The sequence below is a fragment of the Salvia splendens genome, chromosome 13 (assembly GCF_004379255.2).
Source record: "Salvia splendens isolate huo1 chromosome 13, SspV2, whole genome shotgun sequence".
Classification (NCBI taxonomy): Eukaryota; Viridiplantae; Streptophyta; class Magnoliopsida; order Lamiales; family Lamiaceae; genus Salvia; species Salvia splendens.
The window spans coordinates 25,856,562-25,871,778 of record NC_056044.1 but is presented as its reverse complement, the minus strand read 5'-3'; the positions used below and the strand labels follow the sequence as shown (position 1 = coordinate 25,871,778).

Sequence of the window (15,217 nt, the reverse complement as noted above, 5' to 3'; positions counted from 1 at the left end):
TCACAATCGAACGAGTGAAATTTCTTTAGCACTTTCTCAATATAATGAGATTGTGTCAGAGCAATTCCCTCATGATTACTTTTAATTTTGATTCCGAGAATCACATCAGCTAAACCCATATCTTTCATGTCAAAATTTCTCTTCAACATATTTTTGGTTTCGTTGATAATGGCACTATTGCTGCCCATAATCAACATATCATAAAGACACACAATAACAAAACCGTTAACTGTATTCTTAATGTAAACACACTTATCACACTCATTGATAGTGAACCCGTTTGACAACATCACATTGTCAAACTTCAAGTGCCATTGTAACGGCGCTTGCTTCAACCCATATAATGATTTTACCAGTTTGCATACTTTACGCTCTTGTCCAGGAAAAACAAACCCTTCGGGTTGTTCCATATATATTTCTTCTTCCAGATCACCATTCAGAAACGCAATTTTCACATCCATTTGGTGAATCTCAAGATTGTGCAAAACAGCAATCGCAAGAAGCACCCGAATGGAAGTGATTCTCGTAACAGGTGAATAGGTATCAAAAAAGTCATGCTCTTCTTTCTGATTAAAGCCTTGGACAACTAGGAGAGCTTTGTACTTATCTATAGTACCATCGGACTTATATTTCCTTTTCAGAATCCACTTGCACCCTAAAGCCTTACAGCCTTCAGGCAAGTCTACTAACACCCAAGTGTTATTTCTCATGATGGATTCAATTTCACTGTTGATAGCTTCTTGCCACCACGCTGCATCTGGGCCAGAAAAAGCTTCCGCCACTGACTTTGGTTCGTCATCCAACATAAAAGTTATGAGGTCGGGACCAAATGTCTTAGCAACTTTAACCCTTTTACCACGTCTTGGTTCTATATCCTCAGTACTTGACCTCGTCCTTTTTGGAGGATTAAAACTAGTGGATTCATCCATCATTCTTTCACTAGAACGATCCTCCTGTTTTTTGCAAGGATACACATTCTCAAAGAATATAGCATTTCTTGACTCAATTGTTGTTCCTTCAGCCACGCCAGGCACAGCTGACCTATGGACTAGGAAACGATATGCACTACTATTAAGTGCATGGCCAATAAAGATGCAATCGACTGTTTTAGGGCCTATTGCAACTTGTTTCGGAAGAGGCACTTCTACCTTCGCTAAGCACCCCCACACTTTGAGGTATGAATACGAAGGTTTCTTGCCTTTCCACAACTCATAAGGAGTCACATCCCTATTTTTTAGTGGAATTTTGTTCAGGATATGATTCGCTGTTAACACAACCTCCCTCCACATGTTCTGGGGTAATCCTGAATTAATCAACAAAGCATTCATCATCTCTTTTAGTGTTCGATTTTTGCATTCAGCAACACCATTTGATTGAGGAGAATATGGAGTTGTGGTTTGGTGAATTATTCCACTTGCATGGCATAATTCGGCAAACAGCGCTACATACTCACCATCTCTATCACTTCAAACACACTTAATTCGACAATTAAGTTGATTTTTCAGCTTCATTTTTGAAGTCTTTGAATGCTTCAATTGCCTCATCTTTACTTCTTAATAAGTAAAGGTAACAATACCTTGTGCAATCATCTATAAACGTGATGAAATACTTTTTACCACCTCTTGTTTGCACAAATTTCAAATCACATACGTCTGTATGGATCAATTTAAGAGGTTTTGTGCTTTGCTCTACCGAATGGAACGGCAGTTTAGCCATTTTGGCTTCAACACACACTTCACATCTTTCTTGTGAGTTAAACTTATCTACTTTTAGTAAATTAAGATTTACTAATCTTTTTATAGCATTTAGATTTACATGTCCCAATCTATTATGCCATAAATCAGAGCTTTCAAGCAAATAAGAGGATGTGTCATCTTTCTTATTGCTTATTCCTTTTCCACGGTGAATGACCGTAACATCCAGCTCAAAAAGCCCATTCACTAGGTGACCTTCACCTATGAACTTTTCGTACTTGGTCAATATGACCTTTTCACACTCAAATTCTAGTGAAAATCCATGATTTACTAGAAATGAGCTTGACACCAAATTATTTTGGATGTCTGGGACATGCAGCACATCCTTAAGGGTAAGAACTTTTCCAGATCCTAATTTTAGGAACACATTACCCACACCAACCACCTTAGAAGAGGCTTGGTTTCTCATACGTACTTTTCTACCTCCAACAGATTTGTAGGTAGAAAAAACGCTTCTTTCAGAGCACACATGACATGTGGCACCTGTATCAACAAACCATTCATTTGGATTGTTACCATGGTTCACATCGGAGACCATTGCGACCACCTCGTGATCATTGTAGTTTATAACAACACGTTCAAATAATTTGCACAATATTGTCTCCACCAATAAGTACACAATTATATTGAACCATATGTGCATTGGTATATTCAACAACCCATGCATCCCAATTACTACTACCAAGCATCCCAATTACTACTACCAAGTCTAAATTGGTCTTGCTTGTCAAATGACAAACGATAAACACAATTCTCAAGAGAGTAGATCTCAAGGAATTAACCATTTCGTAGCCCATGAACATTAGTACTGTTCGTTTCTTCATTCCAGCTTTGAAGCTCATGTTTTCTCCAACTTCGATTGATATAACCATGTCTTAGAAGAGTACACTAATTTGTCTTGCGATTGTTAGAAATAGTGGGAAGAAATTACCAAGCCGTGTACAGTCGGTACTGTTGAATATTTGGTGGACTCTCATTTGGGCTGGTTTTAGTCTCTGGCCCATGCATTGCTGATTTGGGCCTGGCCCAAGACTCATGACTTCCACTCCAGATGCAGCCACGTGTTCTCCCACCCGGATCATGGCTCTCAGCCGTCGGATTGTAGGGTGTGCTTGTTATGTGTGTGAGTCTCCTGATTCTCTATCTCATTCAATACTCTACACTCTCTCTCTTCGGATATCTCTCTCTCTCTCTCTCAGAGTTCTTCGACTCTTCTTCTTCTTCCCTTCTTCTCCGACGGTTCTCTGGTGATTCTGTGTGATCTTGCACGGTTGAAAGTGCTTCAGATCTTGCTACAGTAATAGAGGAAGCAACTATTTCGGTTGCTGGTGTTGGGTGGGAACTAGGGTTTCTGTTTGGAGTGTTTCTGTGCGAGGTTGTTCTCGAACGGTGTAGATCTGAGGTGTAGGAGTCTGTTAGGCTTAGAATATGGAGTGTGAGGTCAATCACCGGCAGATTCAGCTGTGCTCCTTTGGATCTGTGTTCTGGAGAATAGGCTTGTATCATCGGCGGGTGGCTGAGCCGTTGATTGTTGTTTTCTTTGTGATTTCTTTCGGTATTCTGCCTTTATTGTACCAGATCCGTTTGGATCTATTACCTTGTGATACTAACAAGGTTTTGTTGAGTGTGCATGGTTATTGATGCTTGTCTTGAATTGATTAAGCACAAGGACTTAGTCTGTAATAGCGATTGTGTATCTTGACTGTAATAGCTAGATCTTTTGTACATATCAGTCGCTTGGTTGATGGTTTGACTGAGCCATCTTGTAACAAGACCAAAGAGGTCTCGGTAAATAGTGAATCCGGAATTCGTCTGATCCCTACAGGTACTCTAATTATTACAATCGAAAGGAAACTTGCAACAAAAGAGGAATGAAAATTACAACGGAAATAAAGCAAACCAAATTTATAAGTCGAGTCGAGGAAAACCCTCTTTCCGCAAGACAAATTACGCTTCGGCTAGTGCTCACGGAATGACGTATTGCCCCCAAAGATAAAACGACTTCCTTCTAGCGTGTAGAAGCACCTCAAACCCGCTAGGCACCGGCGAACTTGATGGAGTTCTGAGAATCGAGCTAGACAATGCTCCTAAGATGCACACTATGATGTAGATAACTAGAGAGAGAAGTGAGAATGCATATTTTGGTCTATCATCTCTCTACAACTCCATGCCTTTTATAGGCATCAAATGTGGACATGGAAGGTCATGGAATTAACCACCATAAACTATAATGGAGGTTACAAGAACATGAAAGGCCAAAGGACTTGAAGGTGGAAAGCTTGAAGACTTTCAAATATTACACGTTTCCAACAATTGATTCGGTGCGCATGGAGTATAATTTTGTACAACTATTAGTTTTAGTTCATCTGTAATTTGGACGTTAGCTATTTTAGCAAAGCTGTTGTCAAATGGTATTAATAAGAGATTTTTCTTTTTGATGTAACTTAGTTAATAAGAGATTTTTCTTTTTGATGTAAGTTAGTTAACAAGAGATTTTTCAGTACATAAATACGAGGGGGAAAGTTACATTATAAATAAATGTAGAAGATACAAGTTGCAAAGCTGAGTTTTGCTTTTTGTAAAGTTAAAAAGGTTTCGTGTTCATATTATCCCGTCTTGATTCTGCAATTTATAACCACATTCATACCCACATTTTAATTTTATTAGCATCTTATTACAAAATTTGAATGTTGGTGATCTTCTACAGCAACTGAAGTGGGAAAATTATAACCAATAATCTTGGATTATGGAGGAAAATCAATCTCATTTTGTTAATGGTAGTATTAAAATACTAGTAGTGTCCAACGAAAAACATTATATTCCGTTTGAACATTATTTCACCATTCATCTATCAAGATTTATTTGATATTTCCTCTTCACCATGGGTTTTACTCTAGTATTTATTTGCTGAGGATATCACACTACAAAACATCGAAATCATATGAATATGTCACTTTCTAAATATCGGCCTTATTCCAAAAAATAAACGTCAAAATTTGGAGTCATATTTGTATTTTATAGACACAAAATATAAGTGAGTTTTTGCTAAAAAAGAAATGTGAAGTACATCATTTACTTTGTTTGTCATGTTCCAAAATGAAAAAGGCAGAGGGAGTAACGTTTATATTTTTGTAATACGATGGTCACTTTTTTGTTGGAGGAATAAAAAAGAGGATGAGTAAAATGTGCATTAATAATTATCTATGATTTGGATATTTTATTTCATAGTTATATTTGAATTTTAAACGTAATTGTGAAAGCCTAAATAAGATGGGAAGGAAAAAGGAAATTAACATAAAATTGAAATAGTGGAAGACTGAAGTAAAGATTACTACCACACAACTCAACCGGAAAAACAAACGAGGAAAAACAAACGAGGAAACTCTGTAATTGTGACACTCCGCTTCCTGAAATTCTCAAAGATCAACAAAATGAATCTACTCAGCCCTTCTTCGATCCCCACCTTTCAAAACCCAATTCTCAAAACTATGAATTCATATTCACGTCCAATAAATTCGATGGCGAAAACTAACGACAGGGCAGCCACGTCGCCTCTTGAAGCCCGCGTCTCCCTCGTCCTTGCTCTCGCAGCTCAGACTTCTTCACTCTCTCAGCGCTGTAATGAGTTGTTAAATTTGGTGTTAGTTTTTGCAGTTTTCTCAAGGACCCTTGTGAAGACATTTTTGAATTCTGATGTTTGTTGGTGTTTTATTGGTTTCTCGATTGCTTTTAGTGTTGATGGATTTGGCTACGGAGACGGGAAGATACGTGTTCCCGAGTAGGAGGTTCGAGAGCAGGAATTTAGAGGAAGCATTGATGTCTGGTACTCTTTAATTTAGTTGCTGTAACTTTCCAAATTTCATGTTGATCAACACATTTATTGGTTGTTTGTAAATACTACTAGTATGTTTTATTTATTGTATTTCTTGGTTGACTCAAGTGCCGGATATTGAGACCGTGGAATTTAAGGTTTTGAAGCGCAATGAGCGGTACGAAATAAGAGAAGTTGAGGTATGCATTCTTTCCTCTCTAATTTAGTTTGTACTGATATTGTTTTGTGGTGGGATAAGTTCTTTAGTACTCCTGTAGATTGTTTTATTGATATGTTAAACTTATTTCTAATGTTGAGCATATTATTCAAAGTTTGTTATCGAGTTTGAGCATCTTGTATGTTTTACTATAAAATGTGTTCTTTGTTTGCTTTTTGTGATCATCCCCTCTCTCTGTCTCTGCATTTTGTTCCACGCGGGCCGAATCAGTCTTATTTTATAGCTGAAACAACGATGCCTGGGAAGTACGGGTTTGATTTTGCTGGTGCATCTCGATCTTTCAACGTGTTGGCTGAGTACTTGTTTGGTAAGGTAGTACAAGAAGTGATTCTTACATGACTACCGTTGCTAGTGCTGTCATTTCATGCTCGTTCTCCGTGTTGAATTCAGAACACTAAAGAGAAGTCAATGGAGATGACTACACCAGGTTTTACTCGTCGGGTTGGATCTGAAGCAGAAGGAGAGAAAATGGATATGACTACCCCAGTGATAACCAGAAGAGTAAGTAAGACCTTCTTTACGGAGTAGTACATTTTTCTCGTGGATCATTTATTTATCTGTTTTCTGTTTGAGATACAAAATTAATGTCAAACTTCTTGATGAATTTATCTTGAATAACTTAGTTATGATGGGATTCTGTTTAGGTGGAAGATGAAGATAAGTGGAAGATGTCATTCGTCATGCCCTCAAAGTATGGCTCCGACTTACCATTGCCGAAGGATTCATCTGTGAGTATCAAAGAGGTGCCAAAACGGATCGTTGCAGTTGTTGCGTTTTCAGGTTAGCCTTCCAACTTTGTTTGGAGAATTTGGTTCACACAGAGGTATAGATGATTCAAGAAATAAGGATTCCATTTTGATATGAGCCAGGATTTGTTACTGATGATGAAGTTGCACGTCGCGAATCAAGGCTGTGGGAGCTACTGAAGAAAGACCAGGAATACAGAGTGAAAGATGGCGCCTCTGTAGAAGTTGCACAGGTAATTTTGTAGTTGAAGCAGGCAAATAAATCCATGGTACTAATCATACTAGTATATCTTTGTGGTGTGCAGTACAACCCGCCTTTCGCACTCCCATTCAATCGCCGTAATGAAATTGCTCTTGAAGTTGAGAAGCAAGCTTAGCTTCAGTTTTCACAAAGCCTACTGCTCATTTTTGCATCAATGTACGGCTACTACAAATAAATGGAGTATATTGATATCATGATTACATACCTTTAATGAGCTTGTGCTATGCAAATCTTGATTAGTTATGCACCTTTAAGTCACTCAAAAAACCTTCCATTTTACTGCAGCAACTGCTTCTTTTCTTAACTGCTAACGCCTTTTTATCATGCTTTTCTAACAATCAAATACTAAATGACCAAAAACACATAATCAAATTCCTAAACCCTAAAAGGGCAGGTTATTCGGTCGCGACAACAAGGTTAACCGAATATAAAAGTAACCGAGATTGAAGCACCGGAACCGAAACCGAAACCGAATTGGCCTCGGTTCGGTTCGATTCCGGTTAACTGAACCGGAACCGAATTAAAAAAAAATTATGCAGTTCATAGCCTATTTCTCACTGTGCCCCAACAGCACCCGCTGCTTCTCCTCCGTATCAAGCTCGTACAGCACCGATTTCGTCTCCGGCACGTACCCCTGCTCCATCATCTCCTCCGACAGCTTCACCACCAAAGCATGGACCAGCTCGATTTGAGGATTCACCTCGTCCACAGACTTAATCGAGTACACCCTTTTCTTCGCTTCAATCCAGCAGCATCCCCGGTTCCTTCTGCAGCCCCTTCTCTTCCAACACCTTCTTCACTCTCTTCACCTCATCCCACATCTTCGCCTCCGCTTATATATCAGCAAGAAGCACGTAGTTCCCTGCATTCGTGGGCTCGAGCTCAAACAACATCATGCTCGCCCTCTCTGCAAGCTCCACGTTGCAATGAATCATGCACGATCCGAGGAGAGCGCCCCACACCATTGCCCCTGGCTCATCTCGCATATCGGCTATGATCCGAGCCGCTTCCTTTAGTCTATTAGCTCTGCCAAGAAGATCCACAATGCAAGCGTAATGCTCCACGCTAGGGTGAATCCCATGCTCTCTCCTCATCGAATGAAACAACGATTTTCCCTCATCAACGAGTCCTGAATGACTGCAAGCTCCCAACACACTGATTAACATTACTGGAGTAGGCGATACACCTCGTTTCACCATCTCCTGAAAGGTCGCAAGCGCCTTTGATCCGAGCCGGTGAACTGTATAGCTTGAAATCATGGAATTCCAAGAAACAACATCCCTCTTATCCATCTGCATAACTTTAAATGAGTAATTCGGTTCCAATCGGTTCCAATCGATTAGAACCAATTGGAACCGAACCGATAACTGAGTAGACTCCTTAATTTTGTAACCGAGAAGTGTGATATTCGGTTCAGTCATTGGTTAATCGACTAACTGATGACCGAATTACCTGCCCTGATATACTCCACAATTAATGTAATTTGAGAGTGATTTGACTTTACAAATATAAAAGAAGGGGTAATATAGTAAGGCTACGTTTGGTAGCTATGTCATGTTTCGACTAGACATGATAAAATTTAAGATAGTTATCATAGTTTCAATTAGTTTAGTTATCTTGATTGGGTGTTTGATAGCTTAAGATAACTATGAGTTATTTTATTTAAGTGTTTGGTACATAAGTTATAAAAAATGATAAAATTATAATGGTCAAAATTAACCAAACTAATTTAAGTTAATAATTAAAGTACTCTTGAAGAGTAATTGCTTCTCCATCTCTCTTCTACGGCGCTCTCTCTCTCTCTCTCTACTATACTTAACCAAATTCCCAATATTCCACAATCTCCATCTTCCTCAACTCTCTCTACTATACTTCTCCAAATTTCCAATATACTAAAATCACCATCTTCCTCAATCTCTCTCTATTGTACTTCTCCAATTTCCAAATATCCCAAAATCACCATCTTCCTCAATCTCCTCTTCACGGACCGGCGATTCTCCATGGCGCCACCACGCCGCCTTTCCTCTCCCTTCTCCCTCGTCTCCCTATCCCAATATCCCTCTTTTTTTTTTTCCGGCGATCTGCGCCGTTGCTGGAATCCATCGCCGTAACACCTCGGTTCGCGCTGCCTACCATCTCGCTCAGAACCCATCGCCTTTGGCCGTCGTCTCCGTCACACTGCGGTCCCGTCGCTTTGCCGCACGCGTCGGCAGTCCGTCTCTCTCTATTTCGGCATCGATCTATTTCTCCCCTAATTCCAAAGTTTAGATTTTTACTCATGCTCAGATAAATCTTGAAGAATAATTGCAAAAATTTTAACCTTTGATTCAAAAATAGTCGCTGGAAAAGATACATAAACGGAATCGTCGAATTTCGTCGTCCGGAGGGAGGCAGATTGAGAAAATGAAAGGAGAGAGACAATAGCGATTTTGAGAAGAGGAAAAATATAGAGGCACATTTATATTTTGTTTAAGGATAGAAAAATTGATGGGTAAAAATGTATTTTACTAAAATTAACTAGGTATCCTGATACGTAACATAGCAAAATTGGGGGTTACATATATGGTTGAAACATAGATTTTTCAGTGGGCTTTGTGCGGGCTGGATATAAAACACGGGCTATTCAAATAAGTAACATTGATACCAAATGCACAAATAAACTCATATTACTCTTCTTATCTAACTGTAACATAGCTACCAAAAGTAGCCTAAAGAAATAATGGTTGATAAGAAAACCGGTTTAAAATTTAAGGGTATTTTGTTTATATTAATTTATCTTTAAAATTTAAGGGTATTTTGTTTATATTAATTTATCTTTATTCTTAATTTATTATGTCGACTTCTTTTGTTTATATTAATTTATCTTTATTCTTAATTTATTATGTCGACTTCTTCCCAAACCACAGATACAATTCTATGTTATCGACCCTCCATTTATTTATTCCATTCATTCTCTGAGCCGAATCGTTCAAACTCCATTTTCAATCCATTTTCTGGAAGATCGTATCAGTATTTCGCCACAAAACAGAGAAAACCGATGGGTTGGATGCCGTAATCGGCTGCGGTATGTCTGATCTTTCTCCCTCTATTTATTTACCCTTTCATTGAAAGGGCCAATGTTTTGTTCATATCTAACTTTGGGTATTAACTTGCAGGTAGCTGTTATTTGCACGATAGAAGCTGAAGATAGGTACGGTAAAGTTGTAGAGAGAAATCAATTTCTACGATTTCTATACGGTTAAACCGAATTCCACCAGACAACAAGCTTGTTAGCCGTCGCCCCAACCTCACCCTCGTTACCCCCCTTCGAGCAGTAATCACAGACTCGCCGTGGCTCCTGCCCAGTCGCTTAGGCCAATCAGCCGACTCCTCCGTTTGCAATTAATCAGGTAAGCTAAGAATTCTCCAACAGATTGTTTTGTATCTCAATCAGCTCATCCATAGCCATAGGTTTCCTGTTTATGCAAAATTCTTTTGCAAATGATATGCCTTGTTCTGTTGGCTGTAATTGGTGTTTGTTCAGTTAACAATCAATTTTGTTTATAATTTTGTAATTCTGCTTTCGATTTCTGTTCCCATATGTTTCCATTAATTTCGTGTTTTGAAATTTATTCTATTTCTGTATGCTTTTCTGGGGTTGGGGTTGTTGGGGTAGGAGACTCATTTGCCCATGAGTGTTTGGCCTTCTGGACTGACAAATCAATCCAAAATAGAATAGGATGTCTAAAACTCCTAATCATAGTATCTGAGAGTTGTCTTTTTTTTTCGAAGTGCTTGTGTTCTCTTAACTGTTCAAGAAAAATCGGAGTAAACATTTTGATTAGTATATTTGTTCCTACTATAATACCCAAACCCATGCACACATGAAAACTGCAGAGCGCAGAAACACAAATATTCCTAAATCCTAACACAAGTTGTTTTTCTCTTCATGCAAACAAATTAAATAAAATTTTAAAGATAATAGATTATCATTTTATCTGATTTTTCAGATAGGCCCAATCAGCCGGCACTGAAGCAAGCATGATGACTTCGTCAGGTTCGCTAATCCATCGCCTTGTGCCCTACTTTTCTGCCCAAATCCGCCGGAATTCCAGGCTTCTCAGTTCCTCCTGCGCCCTCCGAGAATCTGTGCTTTCTTCCTCAGAATCTCCATCTCCCTCGACCAACACAGTTCGTTTGACCAACAACTGTGTTAGGGTAATTTTTTTCTTCCATCCTTGAAACATCTATTGAAAAAACAGAATTAGGGTTTGTCTGTAATTAGCTTATTATATGTATATGGGATGACATGTAGAGAATGAAAGAGTTGCAAGCTGAAGAGTCCAGTATGAAGCTGTTGCGCTTGAGTATAGAAGCTGGCGGTTGCTCTGGGTTTCAGTATAACTTTTCACTTGACGATAAGACCAATAATGATGACAGGTTATTGGATTTCATTTTTTACTTAAGATTTTACTTGTGGCTGTTTCCACCCATTTTAGGGCAAATGAAGTATACTAAATTTTGAGGCTTTGTTGATCCAGGATCTTTGAGCAAGATGGAGTTAAATTGGTGGTTGATAATATTTCGTTTGACTTTGTGAAGGGGGCCACTGTTGATTATGTTGACGAGCTTATCCGCTCTGCTTTTCAGGTCCGTCTGTGGTAGATGCTTATTTCTATTTAATCACTGCTGTTATCAATCCATTGCCAGTAAAATCTGGATCTTATCATGCTAGTCCTACATGTATACGGATAGAATAGCTAACAAATTCTGTTCACTGTATTTTCTGAGATTCATCACCTCTGAGATGATACATTTTGGACATAACATAACAAAGAACTAGTCAGCAAGTTATATAGTTTTAGGACTTGCATCACCTTATGGATTTGTTTAATGTGGAATTGTTCTTACTTTGGAGCAAGAATTTGAACTGATGCATCAGTTCTATTGTCTAATTTGACGTGCTGTTCCTTTTCAAAGTCATAGAAGTTCTAAGATATTACAACTGATCCAGATTTTTGCAAACATTTACATCCATGTATGTGAGGTTGTCAGATTCGCTTATTTGTTTAAATACTGTGTATTTTTCTTTAATACTTTCGTAATTTCTAAAGTTGCAAAGTGAAATATGAGTACTGCTTTCATGTTATTTTACATAAGATATGGAAACTATGCCATTTTCATACTTCCTTCTAAACTCAAAACCCTCCTAAATTTTGAAAGAGCTCTTTTTGTTATTTATATACACTTAGCTCATTCCAATTGTTTCTTTCCTCTGTCACATACCCTCCCTGCTCATAATTGTCAATTTTTCATCAAACTATCTGTAACATGTCACCCTTTTGGCAGTCAATTCACAATTTATATTACCATTTCTGTCCCCTTGGTCCAATGTAAACACAACAATGCTTTATTAGATATTTTGAAGCCTTATACATGGTGATTCATTATCTATTTGAGGTGTTTCTTTCTTCACCGCCTTTTGGTTTCACAAATTACTTGTGTACTATAGCTTCTTTCTTGGCAACCTAACACTTCCTTGGTGTTTGCTAGAATATTGATCTACCTGCTTATAACACCGGTTATGCATTTATGATTTTTATTTTGATTTTGATTTCAACCGCAATTAGAATTAGCTAATTGCTAGCTATGAATAACCAGCTCAGCAACGCTTGATTTCTGCAGAGTAATTTGGATACCTGAGAACCATAAACCTGTTATGGTTTAAAGATAGCATCTTTCTAACTGCAAATTTTCCATATGAAACTCCAATTTGTCTAGCATACAATTGTGTTTGGTCTTTTCTTCTTACAGCCCCCTTGCTAGACTGAGATTTCTGATCGTTAGTATAGTTTTTTTGATTGTGATAACTTGGAACACATAGTGTCGTCATCATGTCAATGAAATTGCTACTGAACAGAACATTGGTTCACAACATTTGGTCTATTTCTAGCAGCATAACCATAGCATGGCTAGGCGTGCCAATAGTTGTTGGGTCTCACAAGCTTTTTTTTGTTTATTTCCAATAAAATTGACTTGATTGTGGTCTATAAACACCCCTTAAGGGTTCATTGGTAGGTAGTGGGATGGATAAAAAATTACTAGTACTCAACAAATTAAATTTCTATCCATGTTGGATTCTCTTTTGTTGTATATTTATCAAGGGAAAATAAGGGATAAAAAAAATTCTCTCTTTAAATCCCTCAGAGTTAGTTACCGATAAAAAAGTTCACCTTTTTGTATTTCTCTTTTTCACTCTCATGAAGAATAATATTTCCACACTGATACGGTGATACCTCATGATAATATTCCGTCCATTGAAGTGAAAACGTATAATAAAAATGCTGTAATTCTTTCGTATAGGAAGGATGACAAATACACATGAGTTGAATACTGATTTTTGGTTCCTCCACTATGACCAATGAACCCTCTACAGGTGTTTATAGATAGAATCCAAATTAATCTACCATAGACTTTGATGGATTAATTAATTTTGAACTTATTTGACCATCTTATTCTTCAAATATCCAATAATGTGATAGTTTATTCTATCACTCTAAGTTAAAGCCCTCTTACCGTTTCAAATGCAGGTATCTACAAATCCGAGCGCAGTGGGTGGCTGTAGCTGTAAAAGCTCCTTCATGGTGAAGTAGCTATCTCATGTCTGCTTGTTTCCAGACTCAGCTGAGGAGAGGGAGACATTTCCAGAGATGTCAATGGTTTGCACGACTAACTAAATTTATTTTGATACTGATTTCCTGTTGTATACAGAAACAAGTCAAAAACACAACTCATACTATCACTCTCCCCCCCGGCTAGAATATAGAAGACACCTTGTTGTCAGGTGAAATTGATTGTTATATGATGCATTTGTCTGACAAACAGCAGAAACTGAGAAAGTCTCATCAGTTCTCTTTGTGCTGAGTAGTTGCAGTTCTGCAATGATTAATGCCCATTGTATACATGTGTAGGAGTAGTCTTATGCATTTTAGGCAATTTTGTACCCTTCATTAGTGCTTCTTCATTCCAAACACCATAGCAATTTTCTTACATAATAAATACTGTACGGTGAGTGAAGCCTTGTCCTTGAAAATCAATAAGGCGTTGAAATGCTGCTCCATTTGTTTAGTTTCCTTGCATTTCTTTTCTCCGTGAAGCAAATGTATTTTATACATCTAAATAGTAGTCAACAAAATATTTAAGCATTACATGGATTGATTGTAAGGCAATAACTGTCGAAATTGTCCTAAACCGACGTAAAAGTCTTCAATATTTTGTGTCGCCAATAACGTCACTGTACGGATATGTTACACTGAATTATACACCATACAACAACCTAGTTATTTTCAATCAACACGAATAAACCACCACAAGGTTTTGTAATACATTGCCATTAAACATTTCTCATTCGATTTTTCAATTTGCGCCTTCATTTCCTTAATCTTCTCTGTCTCCGCAATCTTTTGTGGACGGCGCGCATTCCCTTCCCCTTTACACTTAGCCATCTTTTGGCCCATATTTATACTTGAGCTCTTGCCTGCATTGTTGCTTGACCACCCGTTCCTTTGCCTATATATGGTGTATCAGTCGTGCATGGCGAACTTTGATCTCTTCAGATCACTATCCGACCACTTCTCATGGACTCCTAGCAGCACACCTTCTCCAAGGTCTTGAGGCTTCATGTTTTCATCCTGATATAAGTGTCTCACTGGAGTCGTTCTTCCATTGGATTTCCACGTGGTTGTAAATGACACAAAATTTGTGGATCTAGTTGACTCAATCAAAGTGGGCTCGAAGCATATGAGCCTAGCTTGCAGTCAATTGAGCCTTCAGGATCTGTTCCTTGTTGTATCTACCAACTAAGACCAAGCTTTTTAATTAGGAGTTTGCAATGAATGGATCTTTAACGTCGGTATAGCATTCAAAGACCATTCAGGTTTTGTCCGCTAAATATGCACATTGTACATCACGGCCAAAGGGAATCTCCGCTTGGTCGGAAAGTTAGAATACACTGAGACCTCGGGGAGACGCCGAACGAAGACTGGGAGATGCGGAGTGTGACGCCCATTCATTTGAAACATTGGAACAAGTTGAGAAATTGGAAATAATATTATTTGTGAATTTTCAGGATCAAAGTTTAGGGTGGTAGGATCGACTCTAAGAGAACTAAGCTTATTATGGAGTTGGATTTCATAAGTGATGTTTGGATTGTAGTTGTTTAGGTCCATGGTATAGAATATAAAAATATTAAAAAAAAAGTTGAATGATTTTTGTAGATAATTTGGAAGAAAAAAGAATGTCGAGCTAAGTGAAGTTTATAAATCCGAATGACACACTAGGGTTTGGAGCCCTAAGTTAATTTAGAATTTCAATTGCCCAAATCCAAATTAGAAGAATCAAATTTACTTCCTATCCAAAGATTTAAAC

The 15,217-nt window shown here is 38.1% G+C and overlaps 2 protein-coding genes across 2 annotated transcripts; both read left to right on the top strand.

Annotated features, from left to right (window-relative positions):
- The first annotated feature begins 5,080 nt into the window (after window positions 1–5,080).
- Window positions 5,081–7,022, top strand: LOC121762917 (heme-binding-like protein At3g10130, chloroplastic). Its single transcript, XM_042158947.1, has 8 exons — window positions 5,081–5,372; window positions 5,488–5,577; window positions 5,695–5,765; window positions 6,014–6,115; window positions 6,194–6,304; window positions 6,448–6,583; window positions 6,673–6,782; window positions 6,855–7,022. The coding sequence occupies exons 1-8, from the start codon at window positions 5,186–5,188 to the stop codon at window positions 6,924–6,926; spliced, it is 879 nt and encodes a 292-aa protein (XP_042014881.1). The 5' UTR covers window positions 5,081–5,185; the 3' UTR covers window positions 6,927–7,022.
- A 2,689-nt stretch (window positions 7,023–9,711) lies between these two features.
- Window positions 9,712–13,800, top strand: LOC121761594 (iron-sulfur assembly protein IscA-like 2, mitochondrial). The gene is made up of 6 exons (XM_042157232.1): window positions 9,712–9,875; window positions 9,967–10,200; window positions 10,801–11,008; window positions 11,106–11,230; window positions 11,332–11,440; window positions 13,381–13,800. Exons 3-6 carry the CDS (start codon window positions 10,832–10,834, stop codon window positions 13,441–13,443), a joined length of 474 nt encoding a protein of 157 aa, XP_042013166.1. The 5' UTR covers window positions 9,712–9,875; window positions 9,967–10,200; window positions 10,801–10,831; the 3' UTR covers window positions 13,444–13,800.
- Window positions 13,801–15,217: the final 1,417 nt, after the last annotated feature.